General features: G+C 39.1%; 1 protein-coding gene across 4 annotated transcripts in view; it reads left to right on the plus strand.

The window, feature by feature from the left end:
* Positions 1-194: 194 nt before the first annotated feature.
* The window catches only part of phka1a (phosphorylase kinase, alpha 1a (muscle)), an 89,537-nt gene continuing 63,929 nt past the window's right edge, over positions 195-25,802 (plus strand). For 3 of the 4 annotated variants that reach the window (XM_080187698.1, XM_080187696.1, XM_080187697.1), the window contains exons 1-11: positions 196-522; positions 6,437-6,595; positions 8,119-8,166; positions 9,935-10,103; positions 14,996-15,078; positions 16,843-16,923; positions 17,368-17,466; positions 19,745-19,891; positions 21,899-21,952; positions 23,170-23,292; positions 25,690-25,785. In XM_080187698.1, the coding sequence (XP_080043824.1) occupies positions 445-522; positions 6,437-6,595; positions 8,119-8,166; positions 9,935-10,103; positions 14,996-15,078; positions 16,843-16,923; positions 17,368-17,466; positions 19,745-19,891; positions 21,899-21,952; positions 23,170-23,292; positions 25,690-25,785 (1,137 nt within the window). In that variant the 5' untranslated portion in view covers positions 196-444. Of the gene's footprint in view, positions 523-6,436; positions 6,596-8,118; positions 8,167-9,934; positions 10,104-14,995; positions 15,079-16,842; positions 16,924-17,367; positions 17,467-19,744; positions 19,892-21,898; positions 21,953-23,169; positions 23,293-25,689; positions 25,786-25,802 lie in introns of all 4 variants that reach the window. The other variant, XM_080187699.1, reaches the window with a different exon arrangement.

Here is a 25,802-nt window from a genome sequence, read left to right on the forward strand (position 1 = left end):
CTGGCATTGAGAGGTCGGGTTCAGCGCGTTTGGGGGCGGGGTTAGCGTGGGGGGAAGGGTTTGACTGGCATTCACAAGGCGGGGTCTGCACGTCTGGGGGCGGGGTCAGTGTGGAGTCAGGGTTTTTCACGGGGCGGGGTTTGCTCGTTTGAGGGCGGGGTCAGCGTGGGGAAGGATTCGACTGGTATTCACGGGGACGGGATCAGCACGTTTGGAGGTGGGGCTGTCACTCGCGAGATGCTGGCTGTTTCCCGAGTGCGGCATTGTAGGCAGGCCGGAGCGCCGGTGGCGGTTCGCGGTGACGTGGGCCGCTGGCGGGCTGGTTGCTAGGGGCGGAGACGCTGGAGCTAGGCCCCGCCTCTGGGCCGGGGGCTGAGGTGAGGTTGCCCGCCTGGTTACGCTGCCCAAAGAGCAATTCGTAGCGAGCCGCTCGCAGCTCCAAGGATGAGGAGCCGAAGTAATTCCGGGGTGAGGTTGGACTATTACGGGCGGTTGGTGAATAGCACTATCTTGTGTCACCAGGTGGGTATGGGTATCAGATATACCATTCATTCACCTTGTCTTACCTGTTGGAACTACCACAAGCCGAATAATCAATATTGACATATGAAAAGGTCGCATTCTTCATGGAAACACTTGGTGCAACTCAGTTAACTGGCTTTTGAGCACTCCCATGATATTGTCAGTCGCGATTGTGGTTAACGAGCTTTTAGTTTGCAATTGAAGACAGAGACTGTTTTAGAACATCTAGTATGACATTTCGAAACTCCAGTCACGCTGTCTGTCGCAACAGGTGGTTAAATCGTTAGTGATATGAATCTTTGCTGCCTTTATCTGTCTTATTTCCTTTTCCCCATTGGGGTTGGGGAGGGAAAAGTACGGTGACTTGCAATGTAGGCAAACTCACAGCAAGATTGTTCCCACGTTTTGGATGGCATTGGAAATGCTGCATTCATTGCCTGCCCGCGGGGCATTAAAGCCAACCATGTAAAGTGGGACTGGAGTCACACATGGGCCAGTCTGGTTCGCGATGACAGGTTGGGTTTTTATGACAATCCAGCATATTCTTGATATTTTATCTGCTGCCAGCCACAAATCCTAACAGAATTACCATGAATCAATACTATGGTCTCTATCTTCTTGCACACATAGCCCAGTTGCTCTGGCTAGGGCAAATTAAAAATATAATCTCTTTTGTTAATGTTGATTGATGCAGGGAAAATTGGTGGGAGGTAAGTATACCCCTTTATGTAGTATAGTGGGATGTTTAACTTGCATCTGAACCAGTGAAACAAGGCAATATTGGTTTCCATGTAATCTAAAGATGTGGCGATCCTGGCATTGGACTGGGGTACATAAGAAATAGGAGCAGGAGAAGTCTTACAACACCAGTTAAAGTCCAACAGGTTTATTTGATAGCACAAGCTATCAGGTGAGTGGCCATTTCGTCACATGGTGTTGTGAGACTTCTTACTGTGTAATTTAAAGGAAAGCACACATTATTACTTCACTGTTGGACCCTACCATGACATATTGGTCTTGAAAGTTTCACAAAACTCTTTAAGAAAACACCTGCAAAGGCATGCATCATTCTTTTTCAATTGTTTCCAATCATATGTAAACAAAATATTAAAATTACAAGTTTCTAGCAGTATAATAGCACCCTTACTCAGTTGTTTCAATCTCTTTTTTCTTCATCCTCTTTAATGTTTTGATTTATTACCTCTATTGCTTTACTTGTGCTCTCCTTTTCCTAATCTACTAAAGATGAAGTAAGATCAGGCACTATAATGGCAATGAAAATGACTTCAAACAGTGTCCATAAATTACATAACCAACATTCCACCTATCTTTGTATTAATTTATATTAGCCATTGGAAGAACCTCAGCCACTCGTACTTAAACTGTTCCAGTGAACCTTCAATTGCCATGCGAGCCTCTAACTTATTCCAACTATTGATAACTGCTCTGCATTATGAAAAAACCCCTAACATAGAACTTTGTTCTATGCTTAAAAATATTAGATGCATGACCCAATTTCTCTAAGCCTAGCTGATTGAAGTAGCTTGTCCACATGAATGTAGTCTAAGTCTTCATAACTTAAATTTGTCACATTAAATTTCCCCTTCAAGAATAAAAAGCTTTTAACCCTTCTTGTAGCTTACATGCAGCAAGACCCAGAACATATTCAGGCTTGGGCTGGTATGTGGCAAGTAACATATGTGTTGCAAGTGCCAGGCAATGACCATATCCAACAAGAGAGAATTCTAACCATTTCCCCTAGACATTGAACTGATTATGATCAATGGGCTCCCCATTATTAATTGCCTGGGAGTCACCATTGATCAGAAACTGAACTGGACGAGTCATATAAATACTGTGGCTGTGGGAATTCTGTGGTGAGTTACCTATTCACCATCTATAAGGCAAAAGTCAGGATTGCAATGGAATGCTCTCCACTTGTTTGAATGAGTGCACCTCCAACAACATGATAGATTCCCACCAACCAGGGCAAAGCTTAATTGGCACTCTATTGACCATCTTAAACATTCAGTCCCTCTGCCGCCATGCACAGTGGCAACAATGTGTATCATCTGCATGATGCACTGCAGCAACTCACCAGGGCTCCTTAGGCAGCACCTTCAACCTACAATCTCTACAGTACAATGTAATTGTTCTTGGTAGCAATGGTGGAGAATCCCAGGCAGAAACTCTACATCTCAGTTAGCATCATCAGAAGCAGCTGTCTGCCTTAGCCTATCTGTGCTGCAAATACTATGTAACTCAATGTGATTGACTGCTAGTAAAAGAAAGACGTGTTAGTGTTATGTACATGTTTATGTATGAATGATATCTGATTTAGTACATCTCCAGAATATATAAATGCAATGTTGGGTTCAAATGATGTTAGTGAATTGAAGCTTTGTTACACATTCATTCTGCTTTGATGGTCCTGCTTAATGCACCATTTAATCTGTATGTAAATGCAAATCCATGTAAAATTCATTTTTAATTTTAAGAAACAAAATATTGAATTAGAAGAAACAGATTTGTCAACACTTAAAAGGGTTTTCCAGGTGTGATACTAGAGGGAAACACTATATGAGAAACTGTTGGAATAATCAGACTATATGCTCCTTAAGGAGGAACAGCCACATTGATCATATAGCATTTACAAGAATGTTTCCATATTGGAACTCAGACTGCCTGCTGGTCTGCAGTCTAGAAGTGATCATTTTTGCTTCCATTCCCATAACATCCCTGACTTTATAGTTTTGCAAAAGTTGAGCCATCCAGCATTTTGATGTTGCAATATCATAAGATACACATTTTAAATTTTAAAAGATGCATTCTAATGAATTGAATCAAAATAGCATGACAACAGTGTAAAGTAACTTTAGAAAGTCCAACTGACTTCTCTAATGACTGTGTTTAAAGTTTATTTTTAGTGCCATAAGTAGGCTTACATTAACATGGCAATGAAGTTATTGTGAAAATCCCCTAGTTGCCACATTCTGGCACCTGTTCAGGTACAATGAAAGAGAATTTGGCATGGCTAATGCATGTAACCAGCACGTCTTTCAGGCTGTGGGAGAAAACTGGAGCACCTGGAGGAAAGTCATGCAGACATGAGGAGAACATGCAAGCTCCACACCAACAATGAACCAAACTAGGAATTAAACTCAGGCCCCTGGTACTCTGAGGCAGCAGTGCTAACCACTGTACCACCATGCCGCTGTAGTATAGTCTTCAGTAGCAGTACAAAGGCACCAAATTTAGTCCCTGATACCTCCTGCAATCCTATGCTGATAGTGCTGTTATTTTTCACCACAGTTCATCTGAAGTTGGCCAAATGATTGAAAATAAAACTGTAGAATTTAAAATATGAATTGTGTCCTGCACATGTCCAATTTTTATAATCATCTGTGCTAGTTTGAATAACATTATACTACTATCTGATCCTCATAATAGACTGATGGATACTGCTAGATTGAATTAATCACCGTTATGAGTTTCTGTTAATTGTGCCTGTTTACTTCAAGCTGTTTCTTTAAGGTGCTAGGATACTAATAGGTATATGTCTAATTAAAAACTTTTGAATTTTTAGAAATATGCTAATAGTACAACTATTGGATGCCAATATGTTTATTGAATGATTTTCCTTGTAACATTATATCAGTGCTTAAAGGAGCATTGTCTGATATTTGGGAGGGGTTTGGCCTTAATCATACATTGAACTCAATAGAAGAAAAGTTAAGATTCTGCAGTTGCCACTCTCAATGAAGCCCTGGTAGAATAAAAGGTGAGAAAGGATAAATAGAAACCCATATAGGAAGAAAAAATGTAAGTTAATTATCTTGACCTGATCCTTTCCTAGCATGGTTGGATGTTGCTACCAGAAAATCAAAACGTCAAAGAGATAACTGTCTCAATAATCTTTAATTTTACTCTCAAAAGTTGTTTTTGGTTCAGTTATGATTTGTAAAGTTGTTTAAAAATCTTGACGATGAAAATTGCTATGCAGTACAATCACTGGACTAATACTGGGTGGATGTTTCCATTTGTTGGAGAGACTAGAACCAGGGGACACAGTTTGAAAATGTCTACTGTTTAGGACAGATGAGATTTTTTTTCTCTCAAAGGGTTTAGTAGTCTTGGTTCCCCAAAAAGTGTGGAGGCTGGGTCATTTACTTTAATCAAGATTTTGATAAATAAGGGAGTTGAGAGTAATGCAGCACACACAGCAAATTGAAGTTGAGACCACAACCAGATCAGTTATGATCTTACTGAATGACAGAGCAGTTTCTAAGTGCTAAATGGCATACTCACACTTTTATGTCCTATGTTCCTATCTCGCAATAATGCATTTAAAGGCAGCTAGGTAAGTACATGTTACAGAAAGGAATAGAAGAAGATACCAATGGGTTTTGTTGAAGTTAGGTGGAGGAGGTTGTTTGGAACATGAGAATTGGCATTGATCGGTTGGGTTCCATAGTTTGCATCTCTGCTATAAATTCTATGTAATATAACTGGCAAATGATTTTGCATAGATTTTTAAAGTGATTTTCAGTTATTTAACATTGAGTTACTTGCGAATGAAAGACTAGGCACTAATAGAAGATTCCTTATCTTTTGTGGTAAACCCATTTTCTGTATTAATATAACTTTACCAAGTTATGTACCACTCTTAAATATATCAAGGAATGTTTTTAAAGCAATTTTTTAAAAAAATCTCAAAACTCTGCCTTATTGTATCAGTGATATACAGTTCAGCCTGGTGGAAACTTGAAGCCAGCACAGTTTTACACCCAGTTTTCTCTTCATTGCCGTATTTACCCAAAATGAAAATTCCAGGCCTACATATCAGTGTTAGCAGTTGGAGGAAGGATTATAGTTAGACTCAGGGTCACTGTACAATGGAGTGAAAATAAAAGTGAACTTGTGTTCCTGCTGCTAACCAACAGCTAGCAACTTAGCTGTAAACTGCGTAGTTGTATGATGGGTTATTGATGCAGTAACCCACCCTGCAAAAATCAGGTGGTCTTTCAACATTACTTGCAAGGTATAGTTAAGGTAAGCAGGCTTGGACCGTTTTCAAGCAGGCAATATTCAAGGATGTGAGTATAAAATTCACAAGCTCAGAGTAAGATTGGCAATTAGGTCATGCGTTTTCAAAACCAAAATGCATATGTGGTTGGAATTATTTTATGTACCTTTGAAAAGCTATTCAATGAATAGCTGTCAAGAAAGGAAATTGAGCGTTCTAAGAATATATTTGTTTAATTGTTAGGACTCTAGTGAAGTGCATAGACAGTCTGATAGTAGTGTGACAAGGGGCCCATGTGTAGATTATGGAGGTAAAAGACATTTAGTTTGAAGCTGATGACTTTTCCTTATTGCCAGACTTTCCTGTATTCCTGTGTAGCCACTGACATATAAAAACAATTCACTTTGGTGAGTTACCAGAGGAGAGTGAGAATGAGCCATGTAATGATTAGCCCTTTCATTTTTACTCCTACTTTCAGCAAACTTGACAGCAGAATGTGACTCAATTATAAGTAAACATTTTATTACGTTAAAGGTTCTATATATTCGTAAGTTATTTACAATTGAGATTTGCTAATGCTTTCTGTTTTGCAACCTTGTGCTGTTCTATAATGATCTGGTTATTTATGTTTTGGTACATCATGTGCTTATGGAATTAGCATCAAGACAACAGTTTTTGAGGGTGGCAGAATATATTAGTACTATTCAATTGGTGTTAAAAGCAGCATGTAAACATCTGCAATATTTAACTGTTTAGGTAGAGAGTGACACTATGCTGCATTGTGTTACACTAAAAATTAAATACCTCTGTGTTATTAAAGTGCTATTAAACCAACAAATTATTTTATGCTGCTTATGTATATGTATAACCAGTCCCTTTTTGTTGTAGAATACTGTAACAGGATTACTGCCTGCTAGCTCTGAACAGCAGGATGCTTGGGTTCGTGATAATGTGTATAGCATCCTGGCAGTATGGGGCCTGGGAATGGCCTATCGCAAAAATGCTGATCGAGATGAGGATAAAGCAAAAGCTTATGAGCTTGAGCAGGTGAGTGACTGCACATAATTGATATTTCTTGTTATAAAGCGGGTGGGGTGGGAGGAGCAATGCTCTTACTAGCACCTATAAAGTTTAGTTCTTTTCAGGTTTTTGGTAATTATGAGCAGTCATCAAAAGAACATAAATGATGATTGATGGATCAGTAAATTGATCTCCCATGTACAAGGTTCACTTGGATTTTCATCTACCTCCTATCTTGGTGTTAAATATTCTTAATCTGTTAAATTAGAATCTATGCACTTTATTTTATTGCCTCAGCCAAAGCCTTGTTTACTGAAGTGAGTTGGTGTCTCTTTCAGAAGTTAACCATTCTTGAATGTGAGCTAGTTACGCCAAGCTATGTTCAGATGGAAGTTTCCTTGTCTTAATCTGGTTAGTCTTGTATGCTCCAGTTTACTTTTTGTTAAAATCCTGGCCTTCATGTCTTTCAGCCTTTGTGCTTGTATTGGCTGAGTTGTTTTAACCAGTGATCTGCCAGGTTGCCGTATGGATATTATGGTGCTGGGGTTTTCAGGAAGAGGCATCGTCATATAGGGAGAATCACAGTATGGGAAAGGTGACTGAAATATAGCTGTTTAATGGCTTGAGGAATGTCATAGTAGCATGAAACTGCACGTCAGACTGATATAGCCTGCTAAGTAAGGACATCAAGAACATCATGTTGTGCCTTGTGGGAGCCATGAATACATTTTATGGAACTGAATCCAACCGATCAGCAAGATCCTGAGTTCGTCATGGTCTGCGCTGAGTTAGTTGAATTCAGCTATGGTGATGATGAGGGCATTACATTTGTGCTTGGCTTCTCTCAGATAATGACAAGAAAAAATATTCAGGGTTCCTCAGGATGACAATCCAGTGACATCTGCTGGAAAGTGCATTTGTGTGAACACAAAGTGAGGGCCAGGTCTGAGTCAACTGTGGTGCACTGTGCCCAAATAGACTATTGTCAGTCTAGGTCCATGTACAGCTACCTGTACTGAATTTCTGAAAACTTTGTTAATGTACTCTGAACAGTACGCAGGAAATGGAAGAAGCAGATATATGTGCAACAATGTGTAATCCCCCACCATCACCACCAATCACACAATTTATTTTTATCAACCACACGATTTATTTTTACTAGATGCAGTAGCTTACATAAAATAATTTAATGAATAGCCATTGAGTAGGAACACACTATGTAAAATAGGGAAAATACATTTTAAAATGGAGCAAAGTAAGTTTTTTATGTGCTAGAATTTTCTGTGATTATTAAATTTTTTTGAATAATTCTGTCAGAAATCTTGATTATTTTTTTAATATGCTTTCAGTGCTAAACTTTCTCTATAATGGATCTGCTAAAGTAGTTGTAACTTAATCTCTGAACAGTGTCATCTCAGAACAGTTTGAAAATGTCATGTGAAAGCTGAGGTGGTTCCAGCAATGCCAGGAAAGGGCTGCTGGAGGGTCATGGCCTGATAGGAATTGCTGACTTCATGTAAACATGTACTGGTTTTTATTTCATTTTCCAGAGCGTGGTGAAACTGATGCGAGGGTTGCTGCACTGTATGATGAGACAGGTATGAAACCATTTCAGATGTCACATCAGATCCTTTGCTGATAAAGTAATTAGTCACGTTTATCACTTCAGTCTATTGAGTCCTGACATTGATCCTTGGAACGTAACTGGACTGCGTTGCTAACTATTAAACAAAGCACCATGTCATGAAATCTGCTGAGTTTTTGTGTTTGTTTGAAATTCATAGTGTAAAATGATTTAACTGGTAGAAATTTAACACTGAATCTTGATTGGGATTTATGAGCCTTTATGTTGAATTTGAAAGAAAACTTATGGAGTAGTAAGATTTAAGAAATATTGGAGTTACATCATGATCTGGAAAAGGAATAAGGTAGGCTGACTAGTTGGGCATCAGTCATAGAGTCATAGAGGTTTACAGCATGGAAACAGGCCCTTCGGCTCAACTTGTCCATGCCGCCCTTTTTTGCTAAACCCCCTAAGCGAATTCCAATTGCCCACATTTGGCTCATATCCCTCTATACTCATCATACCCATGTAACTATCTAAAAGCTTTTTAAAAGACAAAATTGTACCCGCCTCTACTACTACCTCTGGCAGCTTGTTCCAGACACTTACCACCCTTTGTGTGAAAAGATTGCCCCTCTGGACACTTTTGTATTTCCCCCCTCTCACCTTAAACCTATTTCCTCTAGTTTTAGACTCCCCTACCTTTGGGAAAAGATATTGACTATCTACCTTGTCAATGCCCTTCATTATTTTGTTGACCGCTATAAGACTGCACGCCCCCCCCCCCCCCCCCCGCCTCCTACGCTCCAGAGAGAAAAGTCCCAGTCTATTCAGCCTCTTCTTATAACTCAATCCATCAAATCTCAGTAGCATCCTAGTAAATCTTTTCTGCGCTGTTTCTACTTTAATAATATCCTTTTTATAATAGGGTGACCAGAATTGTACACAGTATTCTAAGTGTGGTCTTACCAATGTCGTGTACAACTTCAACAAGACATCCCAACTCCTGTATTCAATGTCCTGACTGATGAAACCAAACATGCCAAATGTCGTCTTCACCACTCTGTCCACCTGTGACTCCACTTTCAAAGACTTATGAACATGTACCCCCAGATCTCTCTGTTCTGTAACTCTCCCCAACCCCCTACCATTAAGTGAGTAAGTCCTGCCCTCGTTCAGTCTACCAAAATGCATTACCTCACATTTGTCTAAATTAAACTCCATCTGCCATTCGTCAGCCCACTGGCCCAATTGATCAAGATCCCGTTGCAATTAGAGATAACTTTCTTCACTGTCCACTATGCCACCAATCCTGGTGTCATCTGCAAACTTACTAACCATGCCCCCTATATTCTCATCCAAATCAATTTTCTTTCATCTTCTCCTGGAGATGTGCTGTGATATGTCTCTGTGAGCACTGAAGTATTTCATTTGTTCACTCAAGTAGTTACTCTTCATGTCTGAGGCTACTTAGAGGGTAAACAGACCTTTTGACAATAGGGAAACGCTGTTTGGTTCTTAACTGGCATTCGTGCACACATTTGTTTCAGAGTCATTGGGTAGTGATCAGGAGCAGGAAACTTTCTCAGTATTTTCCCCTTACCTAGACTTGAGGGGTAGCAGTCTGCTCCAGAACTTCAAGTGCAAAACCTGGGCAGTTGATTCATCTTGGCGGCTGTACCTGTCAGCTATGCAAATGGGAAACCTTGCCTTATAAAGTTTATGGGGGTCAGTGCAGGATATTAAGGTTGACCAATCTACAGTCTCTTACAGGTGACAATGCTATTATTTTATGTAAATAGATAAATAAAGTTGAAAATTTCAAGCACAGCCAGAGTACAAATGATGCCCTTCATGCAAAGTACAACACTGGAACATGTGCTACAGTGGTTCAAGATAATGAGTGGGGTCACCTGCAGATTGATGCTACTTCCATTTTCCTGCTTTTTCTTGCACAAATGACTGCTTCAGGTAAGGAGAACTAACCAAAATTGTCCGAAACACTAGACTGCTGGACAATTTCCAAATTATTGGCGGTGATCCTGGTTTACTACTTAAAAATTTCTGACTGTTGTAGTTCCTAATAATCTGTATAATTAATGGTTTGGCATTATAGTAGTTGACAAGTGTGAACTTGCATTCTTTTTATGGTTGTTTTTAATTAGTAATAAAAATAGAGTTTTCCAGCATTTTCTACCAGGTCTAGCAGCATCTATAGAGTTAACATTTTGAATAAATCTTCAAAGCTGAAAAGAGGTGAAATCTAAATGTAGATTGGGTGACCACCTCCGTTCAGTTTGCTAGCATGATCCTGACCTTCCTATTGCTTGCCATTTTAACTCACCGTTTAGTTCTCATGCTCTGCTCTTGGCCTGCTGCAATGTTCCAGGGAAACTCAATGCAAATTGGAGGTCATAGGCACTTAGGCACTTTACAGACTTTTGGACTTAACACCGAGTTCAACAACTTCAGACCAAGAAGTCTCTCCTCCATTTTGATTTTTTTTTTAACAATTTTTTCCCCCAACTTCCTCCTCCCACAGGGCAATGTTGTTACTTGTTCTTATGTTTTGCTTCAACTGAACAATGACTCTTGTTCTTCTTTTAACACATTGTGTTATCTTCCATTTATGCCACTATTAGCATTCTTGATATTTTTGTCAAAACTTTCCTGAGCTCTCATTTAACCCATGACCTATTTTGCTTCCCTGCTCTACCCCCCTCTTCAGCAATATAAAATCCACCAAATTTTTATCCCTCTTCAGCTCTGAAGGAAGGTCATACTGACCTTTCTCTCTCCACAGATGCTGCCAGACCTGTTGAATTTTTTTCAGAATCTTCTGTTTTCATTTCAGTTTTTCAGCATCTGCAGTATTTTGATTTTATTCATAGTTTTGATTAATGTTGAGTTCAATTCTAATTAATTCCAATTCTTCACATTGCATCATGCTTATTTCAGTTCACATTTGTGAGTATCAGGCAATGGTACAGTATCATAACGCCCTTTCTCGCTGCTGTATCTGTGTCATTTAATTAAAGAGATGATATTGCCAAATAGGCCTAATGAATGGTCATTAATATGATTGTCATCTGTGATTATTTTCAATCAAACTGGTCTAGAAATTGGTCCAAGCAGTGTTCCAGTTTTCAGGCATCATTCTGACTCCTTACTGAAGGAATGATGTATTTGCTGTAGAGAGCGTGCTGTAAAGATTCGCCTAGCTGATTCCTGGGATAGTGGGATTGCCCCATGAGGAGTGATTGAGGGGACTGGCCTGTAGTTTTTTTTTAGAGTTTAGAAGAATGAGAAGCATTTTATTGAAATTCAACAAAATTCTTACGGGAAGTCAACAGGGTCGATGCAGAAAGGATGTTTCCTTGGTTGGTAGGGGGAATTTCTAGAACCAGGGGACACAGCCTCAGAATAAGAGGAAGGCCATTTCGGTCTGGGATGAGGAGGAATTCCTTCGTTCAGAAGGTGATGAATCTTTGGAATTCTGTATCTCAGATTGCTCATCTAATTGGAAGCTCAATTATTGAGCACATTCAAAACAGAAATTGATAGATTTCAGGAGACTAATGACATGAAGGGAACCGGAAATAATGGTGTTGAGTTAAATGATCAGCCATAATCTTAATTGAATGGTGGAGAAGACTACAGAGGTTGAATGGCCTTTTCCTGTGTTTTCAGGGACAAGATGTGTGTGTTGCCTGTCATGCTAAGTAAGGACAAATAAAAAGCCTCCTCTACTCACACTTGTCCCTTACTGAAAGGCTCTAATGACTCAAATAGGTTGTAAGAGGAATTTTCTGACATGTCCCCTGGAGTGCCCTGTATTTGTTGACTTCACTCAGCCAATACATAGACTGCAAAAGACAGTACATAGTTAAAGAATGGAAAGGAATTTATTTGCTAATGCATGCCTCAGGAGGGAGACTCAGTCAGTGAGGATTGACTGTCCTCTCTGAGCTAATATTGCAAGGTAAAACTATTCTGCACATTTCAATATCTCACTGAGTTGCATCAATCAGACTGGAGAGTTCAATCAAAATATTACACTTTATTACCTTAGCCAATAACATTCTGCTTGTCAACAGGAATAGGAGGTTATTAGCTCCTGCCCATGTAAGTCACTCCCCCTTTATCTAGGAAACCTAACCCACATCATTACTAGTGACCAAGGCCACAGCTGACATCTGTGATTTTTAATTGGTGAAAGGAGTCCCTCTTTAGCTGGAACCAGAGCCTTGTTTATCAGCTTGAGAGCCTGCTCCAGCCTGGGTGCCCATGAACGAATTTACTCCCTTAAATTGCAGGCCTATTAAACTTGCCTTTTGCATATCCAAAATCAGATAAGAGAAATTGCCTTTCTGTGCTCCATTGTAATAAAACAAGTTGGTCTGTCTGCTGCTGTGTTTCCCAATATGGTGCATTCAGAATGAAGTTGGACAAGGCACACAATACATATATGTTTAAGCTTATTATACCTTGGTTAATTTGTGGCTATTCAGGTTAAAATGCCTTTGCATATTTTGTTCCAGGCACATTGTGAATTCTCACAAAAGGCATTTTATAATTACTTTAACCTAGTTATGGGCCTCATACTAAAAATTCTATACTATCCCCCATCATGGGTATTAGACCCTTTCGTTCAATGTATATGCAAAGGGTGTAATGCTTGGCTATCCCATTCCCCTCCCCCACACGGATCAACGCCTCCAGTAAGATTTTTTTGTTTTGCTTTACAACATTGCTTCTTTACATTGCATTGCATCTTGATCAATTGGGCCAATGGACTGACGAATGGTAGATGGAGTTTAATTTAGGTAAATGCAAAGTGATGCATTTTGGTAGATTGAACCAGGGCAGGACTTACTCAATTAATGGTAGGGTGTTGGGGAAAGTTACAGAAAGAGATGTGGGAGTACATATTCATATATCCTTGATAGTGGAGTCACAGGTGGACAGAGTGGTGAAGAAGGCATTCAGCATGCTTGGTTTTATTTGCCAGAACATTGACTACAGGAATTGGGATGTCTTGTTGGAGTTGAACAAGACATTAGTAAGGCCACATTTGGAATGCTGTGTACAGTTCCGGTCACCTTATTAGCAAAAGGATATTATTAAACTAGAAACAGTGCAGAAAAGATTCACTAGGATGCTACCAAGACTTGATGGTTTGAGTTATAAGGTGAGGTTGAATAGACTGGGACTTTTTTCTCTGGAGCATAGAAGGCTGAGGGGTGATCTTATAGTGGTTTATAAAATAATGAGGGGCATAGACAAGGTAGATAGTCAATATCTTTTCCGAAAGATAGGGGAACCTAAAACTGGAAGGCATAGGTTTAAGGTGAGAGGGAAGAGATATAAAAGGGTCCAGAGGTGCAAATTTTTCACACACAGGATGGTGAGTGTCTGGAACAAGCTGCCAGAGGTAGTAGTAGAGGCGGGTACAAATTTATCTTTTAAAAAGCATTAAGATGGGTATGGAGGGATATGGGCCAAATGCGGGCAATTGGGACTAGCTTTGGGGTTTAAAAAAAAGGGCAGCATGGACAAGTTGGGCCAAAGGGCCTGTTTCCATGCTGTAAACCTCTATGACTCTATGCTTCCTTTTGTTCTGGCCTGATGCAGACATGGTGGTCAGTCAACAGTTGTGATTTTTTTCCCCCACAGTTTGAATCTCCAATGCACAGGAAAGATAGGAAGACCATGAATCTCTCTACAGAATGTTCTGGAAAACTGGAGCATGAATCACTATTGGTTCTAATTATTTGGTCTATTGAAACAGTCATTTTGGCAGAAACTTGGGAATTGTTATAATTCTTACAATGAGATTTGTGCCTGTGGACGAAAGAGTGGCAGAACTACTGTTTGAGTTTCATTCTGTCCATCCTCTCAGATGAGGTTGATTGATTGCAATTTCCAAGTCCTGTAGTCTAGGAATTACAGCACAGAAAGGGGAACTTCCTGATGGTGTTACTATTGTTGTAAGTTTTGTTTTGAACCTTAACTTAAGAAAAAACAACCTTTCTCATGGAAAATATTGTAATTGAGTGCACATTGAAAACTCCTATGCTGCAATTCAGATTTACTTGAAGTTACGGCTGACAGATTACAAACTTTTGCTCCAAAGTTGTTAAGAAATTTGCATTTTTTGTGTAATTTCTTGACTTTTGTTATTCTGTGAATGAATTGATGTGAATCTGTTCTGTTGAGTTATCAAGACTCCACAAATCATGTTACTTTCCAGTAAGCAGATATGAAAGTTTTCCTTTGTTTTGTATAGCTATTTTCTTTTGACACATTTCCCTCCTGTGGCTGAGAAAGCATGCCATTGTCACCCAGACTTCTGCTCGTGCTGTATTATTCAAGGCTTAAAACAGCAGCCTGTTGCCGACCTGCCTGTTTTAATTCCTTCCTGTACCTGAGATTGGGAATTCAATGGCATGGGGAATGGAACTTAAGTATTTCTACCTTAGTACACTGTCACAGCCCTAGCATTACAGAGCCAGCAGAAGCTCTGCTTACTTCATTCCAACTATCTGTGGTTTTGTTTAAATGTGTGGTTTTTAAATGTTTTTGACTGATTCAAATCCTTTGATATCTTTAAATGTTTTTCTTGGATGTGGAAATCTATTGATATCATTGATATCTAATTACAAAATTAATAAATTTCTCAGATGTCGCTGATCTATGTTTTTCATGGAAAATTGAAGGAATTAAGGAATTCAGTCTCAAATACTGGTTAAAAATTCTGTGTTTCATATGTAATCAAATTTGAATCAGTGTTATTTATTATTGTAAGCTGTTGTGCCTGACTGAATACATTAATAATAAAAGGCATTCGTTTTCTCCCCCAGGACTTCATATAATTTTTACTTTGGATGAAGTGAATTTTATACAAAATCTTGTGTTTTATACTGAAGTGGCCTACAAAGTTGCAGTGAGTATAACGTTAAAGTAAAAAGTTTATTTACTAGTCACAAGTAGGCCAACATTAAAACTGTAATGAAGTTACTGTGAAAATCCCCTCGTTGCCACATTCCAGCACCTGTTCGGGTACACTGAGGGAGAATTTAGCATGGTCAATGCACCTAAGCAGCATGTTTTTCGGACTGTGGAGGAAACCCTATGCAGACATGGGGAGAATGTGCAGACTCCCCATGGAGAATGACCCAAGCCAGGAATTGAACCCGGGCCCCTGTCACTGTGGGGCAACAGTGCTAACCACTGTGCTATGGTGCCATCCCAGAGTATCCAGGTATCCTGAGTCTTCCAATTTTAATTTACAATGACATTGGATAAGATCATTGTCGTTCTCCTAATCTAAATCATATGGTAGAGATTCAGGTAGAACGTTCTGGATAGCTAATCTCTGCCACTTTGATGTGCTCGCCTTTATATAGTTTTGTTACAAGATACATAGACTCACAGAAGTTGTGTACTGAATCATAATGTGGCAATGAAAGGTTCACCTCCACGATACCACATGTGTGTGCTGTTGTTTCAGAAATCAAGTGGAGTCAGGGCGTTTCCATAGCTTTGGAAATAGTGAAGAAAAAAATTCAACATTGTTGCAGTGCTTTTTTTTTAAACAAGCATAAAATAAGCCTCTGCTAGCTTTGTGGGGCTTTTTCTGTTGATCATTGATCCTTCTATCTCAGTTGTTTGCTGAAAATGTGCTATCTGTGAAACACCCAAAGATGAGCTAGAGTGAATTTAGCTTCCAATAATTTATGGTGGCTCTGGTGGTAACGTCAGCAAATGTACAGAAAAGAATTTAAAATTTCCACTTTCTTCCCTTACAAAATATGGGTGGGGGGTGGTCATTTTAAAAAAAATGTCAAAATAATCAACTTGGAGAATTCTTTTAATATAATCATTTAAGCAAACTGTAGCGATACTGTTGCATTATTATATCAGTTGGTAAGTGCATTGCTTTGGACTTGAGCTGTGCACTCTAGCCAGAGAGGATTAACCATCCTATTTGTTAGTATAAAGATGATTATGTTTGTGGAAGAAGTGCAAATCTAAGTTTGATCTCTGGTCTGTGAGCTAGCTGATCACAGCCAGGATAGGCATGAGCACAAAATGGCTTTTTTAAAAAATTTTCACTTCAGCTGTTGTATGATATGAATACTTGTAGTTTTGTTTTACTTTCTTTCATTATGTTATAGTGTCTTCTCTGCCTTTCACATCCCAGAGATAGAGATAATGAACATACATTCTCTTTTTCTTGCCACGTTTGTCTGGAGAGAGCCTTTGGCCTAGTGGGAGTATTGCTGCCTTTGAGTCAGATGGTTCAAGGTTGGACGCCTGCTCCGTACAAACAATTCTGGGTAGACAATCAGCAGGATATTCGCATCCGGTGGTTGTAGATGGAGCCCTCTTGCCAGATAGGAGTAGTCACCCTGTTTGATAGTATAAAGATGGCTATGGCTACAGAAGAAACTTCCATGTAATGAACAGGCTGTTAATCAGCTTGCAGTTCCTTCTGCTAATTTCCAATATTATTAAAGGAAGGAACACGATGATACAAAAATAGTTGTTGTTTTTGTATCTCTTCCTAATTGTCTCTATCTGCTTCTGGTATGTATGCATGGCCTTTCCTTCTCCTCTTAGACATACTTTTTCTGTCTTTAGTGTTTCTCCCACATGGTGATTATTAAACTTTATGCTGACGTTTATTGCTTTCTTTTTGTGCTAGGATTATGGCATGTGGGAACGTGGTGACAAGACAAACACGGGAATTCCAGAGCTCAATGCCAGTTCTGTAGGTATGGCTAAGGTAAATGATAACTTATATTTTAAGGCGCCTGTTGTGGGGGTGGAGGGGAAAAGCAATGGAACTGGACTGTGTGTGTTGGCATGCTTCTTTTTGACATTTTGAACCTGGACTTGAATCTGACTCAAGCTTGTGCTATGAAAGTCACATTTCTATGTCAACTGCAAAATCCTATTATGACACCGCAGTCCAATTCCCTGTGTGTAGAGATTCTCACAAGAATAGTGTTTCCATTATTCTTGTTCAGAAAAGCCAATTAATGGAGTGGGGGGCAGGAAGAAATACATTAATGCTATTCTTAAGTTTGGGACAAGTCAAAGTTGCTTTAATCTGCCAAAAACATGGAAGGGGGTTAAAATTATATAAACACAATATCCTCCTAGAATATCTTCTCAAAATTGCATTTTAAGCAAAGTCAGAAACTCAAACCATTTTTCCTTCCCACAGGCAGCTCTTGAGGCACTTGATGAATTGGACCTCTTTGGTTCTAAGGGGGGTCCCAAATCAGTTATTCACGTCCTGGCTGATGAAGTACAGCTCTGTCAAGTAAGATCTAAATGAAGATGTTGCAATTATATTTGTATTGTGGTGACACTGCATTCTTGTTTTAAAAAAACGTTCTCAGCCAAATTTGAATTATTTCAAGATTTGCAGATTTATCCATGTAATTCAAAATGTTGCCCTGGCATTTTTGAAGTGCACAAGTTATTTATGTTAACTTAAATTTTATAGCCATCCGTCCAATATACTCTTAAAAATTGTTTGTTTTCCTGTTTCAATGTACTTTGTGGTATAAAAGTCTGTTACACATAAATATCATACTGTTTGACTTTGTGCTACAGGAAATACTGTATATCATTAAAATATTGGAAAACAATTTATGCACAATTCTGCATGCATAAGTATAACTCAAGAGTTTTATATATTAAATTGAGTATGCGGACTGTGCATTTCACAGACTAGTAAGAACTCGTTTATGTGAATAAATCCATTACAGTCCCTGTAGTGTTAATTGTGCCACTAGGTGATACCATTAGGGGCTTTCAGTTTTCTTGTCAGATTTACACTTGCTGTCAGATACAGTAGGAACAATGTATGCCTTTTAAAAAAAACTAATTTTTTCAAAAAAAACTCAGCAGTTTCTGGTATAGGACTTGTAGTTTTGTTTTGTTACTTTTCCACTCACCTGATGAAGGAGCAGTGCTTCGAAAGCTCGTGATACCAAATAAACCTGTTGGACTTTAACCTGATGTTGTGAGACTCCTTACTGTTCCAACTTTTAGGCTTCCATTTTGGTAATTTGCCCACAATTCTCCCATCCATACAGCAGTTAACTGGGTTGCCATTCTCCTTCTCTCCATGATTCCTATAGCCTCCAATCTGAGATTGGAGCTCATCTCAGAGTCAACAAGGATGAAAAGGTTGTGAAGGGTCTGGTTCAGCCTCGTTCAATGAACAGGAAGAGGGACGTAATCAGTGACTAAGGAACTGAGATTCTGCAGGGGACCCAAGACTTCCTTCCCAAGACTTCAGTCTTCCTAATATTTAGTTGGGTGAAATCCCAACTGTTCAAGACCGATCGTCAGACAAACAGCACAACAAATCAGAGACAGTTATGAGAAGGATGGGTAGAGCAGAGTGTCGTCAATGTATGTGTGGAACATTCTGTCACATTTTCAGATGATGTTACTAGAGGCATCATGTTGACACAAGTAGAGGATGCTAAGGAATCTTTGGGAGAGACATTAAAAGTAATTGTGAAGGATTGGGAAGAGAAGCCATTGCAGGTCATTCCCTTAGATCTTAATGGACTTAATTGCAGGCGGTTCTACCCAGCTGAATGACCGAAAAGAGGCACTGGACAGAGAATGGTGTGATCAAACATGTTGAAGGATGAGAAGAGATAGTTTGCCAGGCTCACATCTTATAGGATATGATGTATGGCTTTGATCATAGAATCACAGAATGGTTATAGGAAGGAAGGAAGCCAGATGGCCTGTTATGTTTGTACCAGCTCTGTGCAGGAGCAATGCGTCTACTCCAACTCCTCTGACTATTCACAAAAGCAAAATACTACAGATGCCATACATCTGATATAAAAACAGAGTATTGGAAAGCTCAATGGTTCTGGTCGCGTTTGTGGCGAGAGAACGTTTCAAGTCCAATATGACTCGTTTTTGGAACTGAAGATTTTTCCTGAGGCTCTGCAAATTTCCTTTTTTCAAAAAGTTATCCAATTCCTTTGAGAGCCGCGATTTAATCTGCCAGCACCACACACTCAGGCAGTGCATTCCAATTCCTAATCACTCACTGCATACAAATCTTTTTTGTCATGTAACTGGCGCTTCCACATCCACATGATAGTCAGAGGTTTCCTGAGTTTAATGTCCCATTCAAAAGACAGGACCTTCAGCACTGCAGTCCTCCCTCAACATTGTACTGAAGTCTCAACTTAGATTATGTCCTCAGGTTTCTGGAGTGAGATTTGAACCCATAACCTTACTCCGAGATGAAAGTGCCATCACTGAACTAAGGGAAATAGCGTTACAAATATATCTTGAGGTGTATATATCAGTAAGATTTTAATTCTTTTTCCTTGACTCAAACGTGCTACATTACTTCAGTATGTTTTTCTTATTCATGACAATGAGTCAATGACTATTTGTTTTAGAATGCAGTAAAACCCAGATAGCGACCTCAAATTATGTTCCTGGTTGCCGTTTATAAGCAATGACATAGTTGTTATGTATTTCCTTGCGTAAACTTAATAATTATTTTGTTTCACTATTTTTGCTGATGAAATTATGTGTGCATTTTATTTCAGTTTATTCTACATTCAATGTTACCTAGGGCATCAACTTCCAAAGAGATTGATGCTGGTCTCCTCTCGGTCATCTCCTACCCAGCTTTTGCAGTTGAGAATAGTGAACTAGTAGAGTTAACTAAACAAGAGATCATTACAAAGCTTCAGGTAAGTTTTTTTTTTCCCTCACTTTGTTTTCCTCTTGCTTTAAGACTGATTGCAGTAAGATCCAATTCTAAACATATTAGCAGCTTTCTGATACCATTTTAGATATCAGAAGTAATACCACTAGATAATACCACTGGAACCTGGATGTAGAACCTGCCACGGCAGCTGGTGGAATTTGAAATCAATAAAAAAAATCTGGAATTAAAAATCTACTGATGACCAAGAAACCATTGTCAGAAAAACCAATTTGGTCCACTATTGTCCTTCAGGGAAGGAAATCTGCCATCCTTACCTGGTCTGGCCAAATGTGACTCCAGAGCCAGAGTAATGTGGTTAACTCTCAACTGCCCTCTGAAAAGGTCTAGCAAGCCATTCAGTTGAAGAGCAACTGGAGATGGGCAATAAATGCTGGACAGTCAGGGGCAATAAGAAATTCTCACCTGATGAATTCCACCCAGCGACGCCCACGTCCCACGAATGAATTTTTAAAAATTGGCTGTTCTATCATTGCTTTGGTAATCAGTGTCAATATACTGTTTGATGATGAGGCAGATTTTGGCTCACTATGATATTGTTATTCGTGATGGTATAAGTGGTTAACACTCAGGACTGCAGCTAATTTTTTTTTTGCCCCTTCTGACCTGGCAGATATTTGGGCAAGTTGTAGTAGCATGATCACTACGCTGTCTCAGATGACTAACTTATCGTATGGTCTCAGCATCTTGTATCGTGTTAATCAGTATCTTGTAAAACCACTGAACCAGTAGTGAATTTGAGTGAATGGAACTACAGTTTGAAAGAGTTTCTTCAGCATAAGGATTTGTCCACAATCTTCTGCCTACCTGCAGCAGATCGTTGTTGAAATTGGGACTTGTTGCATTATTGTCATTGCTATGTGCAGGGTGGTTGACCATAGATAATCTCTAGCGGCACATTGGGATATAATATTTTGCCCAGATTAATAAAAAATAGAAGTGCAGTCACTTGGTCTTTTCTGTTTTATGTATTATTTGTTTCATTTTGCTTGTATTACAACTCTTTATTTGTAATTTTTTATTTTGAAAGCCATCTCTTGAAGTGATTGAGTTAAAATGTTCTCCTCACCAAAATGCCTTCAGTTGATTCTCTGTTTTCCAATCCTGCGATCAGAACTGATACAAGAGCTAAGATTAGGAAGTCATGTAGAAAATTTTGGCTGTGAAAACATGCTTACTGATTCCGTGAAATTGAAGTCCAGCTATGAGAATACTGATTTGAGTTAAAGTTATTTGACTTATTCCATATCTGACTCACTTTAGGGCTCATGAACCCAATCGAATTGACTAAATTTGAATTGACTAAATTTCAAATTGACTAAATTTGATTGGGCTTAATTTCTGCTCTCAAAATAAACTTGCTCTCTCTGGTACCAGCTCATGGCTCCCAACCTTCGCATAAGCTGGCCTACCTCTGTCCCTGATGCCTGGCTTCTGCCTTCTCTGGCTACCCCCTGCATGTGCTTGACCCCTGCTCAATGTCCTGCGCAGGCTCTGCTGCCCTGCCCACCTGGCCCCATGCTGCTCTGACCTTCTGTTTCTCCCTCCCTCTAGTCCCAAGTTGCGCCCACTCTCGCCCATGCGTAGGTCCTGATTGGTCTTTTTCTCTGACTACCATTTCCACTTGCTCTGGATTTGCCTTTTTGTTTTTGCTCCTACTCCCCAGTCTGAGATCAATCAAGTCAACATAGAATGGGAATAGGTTTGAAATCTTCTGGTTCTTCATGACTTAATATACACTTGTTGCAGTTATCTTAATTCTTCATTGCTTTCTGCTCAAACTTCAAAACAAATTATTGCAAACTGCTATTATTAAAATTCCCAGTAAATCAACTGTATTAAGAAAGGGATGAATTTTAGACATGCTAAATGGACAGTTGAGTGATGCTGTTAATGATACAGACAGTTTGAATGTCAGTATTACTTATAATCACTTACCTAATTGTTGTTGCACTTGTCTGCATTACAACAGGGTCGTTATGGTTGCTGTCGGTTTCTTAGAGATGGTTACAAAACTCCAAAAGAGGTATAGTGGTTTTTCTTTGAGGTCTTTTATGCTATTCATTTTTCCAACATTCATGCATCGCCTGTAACATTAGCATAATTCATGTTGACATATTTACAAAAGATTGATCAGAATTTAGTGGTCAGCAGGGAAATGACAGCACTTGCCGCTAACCTCAAAGAAAGCTACCCACAAAGATCTAGTGATCCCTGTATCATGTATTTTCCCTCTCCTGGCACTCATTTGAATCTAACGCCAAGTCAAGGGGATTTCAGGCATTAAGCAACAGTGATGTCGTTAAACAGGGTAAACAACCAGTCACATTGAAGAATCCTCACAGGCAGAAAACCAGGAAGTACTCCTTCTCTGTTTATAAACATTACAAAGTGTGAAATAAAGATTGAGCCATACACAGCAGAAGTTTAAGTGTCATTTAAAAATTACATTAACAATGGAGTTTTTAATTGTACTCGAACATTTCATATGTATTAAATATATATTATGTAAAGTTACAGCGGGCATAGGATAGTTAAAGCAGGATAGATTTCTGTTATTGAGTCTTCATTTTAGATTTGTACATTTTGTCCTTATTTTTACGATCTTTCAATTTTTATATTTCTATGGTTGAATTACAAAATATGATTAGAGTTGTTTAGACATGCATGCCTCAGCTGTGTCAGATGAGAAGGTAGGAGCTATAAAATAGTGCCATCAATGACGGAATGATTCCATTATGTGACAGGTTTACATGGGAAGTTTCCATTACGAAGCTAAAAGTGCAATGTGCATTTTGATGGAAGATTTTTAACATGAATCAATTGATACATCTGTAATAAAAAGCAATTTGCGTTCATAGGTTGTTTCCCAAGTGGGCCAGTAACTATTCCAAACTCATTGACAATGCTCTTTATTGGCTACAAGGAGACAAGTACAAAGGGCCCAAGAAAATGTTGTCCTCCTGTAACAAGTTGAAATAACTAACTCCCATCCAACACTCTCCTTCCATAGTTCAGTTAAGATCAGGGGATTCTTATTCATGGAGTCACTGATGTGAACCTCCAATTTACCAATCTGATGCATTCCAGGGATTGCCCTGCCCAAGGCCACCTTGAAAAACAGCTGGCTCCCACTTGCTGATACAGCAGTTCGCCTCATTCATTGTGGATCATCACTATTTGGGTAGAATTATTTTGGTTTCACTAACTTAGCTGAAAGTATTTGCCTTGATTTGTTTTCAGGATCCTAACAGGCTTTATTATGAACCTGCAGAGCTGAAATTTTTTGAGAACCTAGAATGTGAATGGCCTTTGTTCTGGACATACATGATACTTGATGGCTTGTTCAGTAAGAATATGCAGCAGGTAAAACAAAATATGAAGTAAATTAACTTGAAATGTGTAAATCAAAATATGATGTACTCTAAGGTGGTAAGTTATATTTGCATTACCTAAACTGTTTTTATATTAATTCCAAGATATGTGGATGATTTGTCAGCTCATGTGGTGCAGAAAAAGTATTTTATAATTGGGATATCTTGTTTCCCAGAAACCGTCTGCCTTTATTCTGAGGTAGCACTCTCATCTTTGAGTCAGCATCCATTCCAGAATCTAGAATTCCAGAGTGCAGAATCTAGACTAACATACTAACATTCATTGGTGTATTGAGGTTTTGTTGTATTGTTAGAGGTGCATATCTTTCAAACAAGATTCAAATGGAGGTCCATCTACCTTCACAGTTGGACATAACATATCTTATGACAAGAAGTATCCTGGTATCTCAGCTGTAACATCTCCCTCCTCCAAAACAGAGTATCTCATTGTTGTTTGCTGCATGCATATTGGCAAGTGTGTTTTGTGATGTTACAACACTGTTCGTTCTTCAAAACAACTTTATTAGATGTGAAAATGTTTTAAAACACCCTGGGACCAAAAGTGGTGCTATACAAATGCAAGTTGTTTATCTATTTCTCGATGTACCTTACAAATCTTTAAGAAGCAACCCATTCAACAAAGGCATGGTTGCCAATGTTGCCAACTTGCCTGCAATAACTGAAGGTGGGCCCAAAACAGTTGATGTTAGCTTTGTCTTGGATAGATTGAAAAATTTAAAGGTACACTGTTAAAGTATTATCACAAGGTTTTTTTCTTGTTGAAGTTATTAAATGCAGTAAAACTACCAATTACTTGCATTGTCTAATTGGCATACATGTAACATTATTGTATGCTCGTGCTATTCATGAACCTATATTAAACATGTTAATGGGTTGACAATGCATTCAAACATTCGCTTAATTTCACATTTGTGTTAAGAACCTGGGCCAGCCCCGGCCATTCCCCACCCCTCCCCCTGATGAGAGGCAGGCTTGCCCCGATTGCTGGCCTGCCCCCCAGTCCTGAGTGATCCCCATGCAAAGTGGCTTTGGGGGTTTTGCCCATTAATAGACCCTGCCCCCTTGCCATTGCCTAATGCCTGGTGGACAGAGCCAAGGTGCCCCATTGGCATGGGTGTTTTGCCCTTGAGCAGTGCTGGGATACAAGCTGGCACTGCCACAGTGCCCATGTCTAGCGGGCACCACTTCCCCCACTTCCTAGCTCCCTTCGCTCTGGCGGGGTCTCCTGCTAGTTCCTCAAAGATGGTGAGCTCCTCTAAACCCCACTGAAGTGAAATACTCCTGGCAGGGTGGGAGATGCTATTGGACGTGGCAAGTTTTGTGCCGGGCTCAATAATGACATTTAAAATACATTTGAAACACGTTTTTAAAGAAAGGTTTAAATCACTTACCCCTCTTCCCACTGATTTCCAGCACAATCCTGACTGTGACCGTTTTCCAGCTGTGGGAAATGCACGTGTATCTGGAACGCAAGCACAAATCCCACAAAATGGCCGACATATGATTCTGCCATCCTGACACACCAAAAAACATGCATATCGAGATGGGAGAATCGCCCTCCATATCCCAATGCCCTTTCATGAGGAAATGGATTATTGTAGTATTAATTACAGGCAGTGAAACAGTGTGATATGTTGGTGGGGTGGGGGAGTTACTTAGGTTGTTATTATTTGTGAGGGATAGAAGCAGTTAAGTGGTTTGGGCAAATGAAAATTGTGTGTGTAGTGAACGTTGAGAATGAAATTTAAAATACAAGAATTATGCCATGAATGGAAATAAGCCTAATGCTGCAGATCAGCAGAGGGATTTGGAAACAGATTCATAAGACATCAAAAGAAGCACCCTAGTAAGATGAGATAAAACAAAAGGAATTAAATTCTGGATTTTACAAGATGTATAGAATATAAAAGCCAATATCAAATGATGAGTTGACATAAAAGTTTAGTAAGACCTCCTTTAGAGTACTGTATATAATATTGGACCCCACACTTAAAGGAGCGGTATTAGATTTAAGAGAGGGTGCAACACAGATTCGCTGTCATTCAGACTTCTGTGAGAAGATAGAAATAAAATGAAGACTAACTTGGAAATTTAATTTTTCCACCTTATTCTTTTGTTACTCTCTGATCTGATAATTAGTGCAATGCAGATTAGAGTGATAGTGAAATATTAACATTATAAATGGTGGATACAGCACTATAGTTAAAAACATAATTGATGATCAAGAACAAGGGGCAATCAATGTAAAAATACATGAAGACCAATTGAACAATTTTTGCAAATATTTATCATACAATCTCCTGTCAGTGAATATTTATGACTTGAAAAAGAATGAGACTTGTTCTTTGTGTCTTTTTTCCCATTGAAGGTTGAAGAATACAGGGAAGCCCTGGATGGAATTCTTGTTAAGCAAGAGGGTGGAATACGTTTATTACCTGAGCTTTATAGTGTTCCAGCTGATAAGGTAATTTAAAAATACTT

This window comes from Carcharhinus amblyrhynchos, chromosome 4, assembly GCF_965287045.1.
Source record: "Carcharhinus amblyrhynchos chromosome 4, sCarAmb.v2.hapA, whole genome shotgun sequence".
Lineage (NCBI taxonomy): Eukaryota > Metazoa > Chordata > Chondrichthyes > Carcharhiniformes > Carcharhinidae > Carcharhinus > Carcharhinus amblyrhynchos.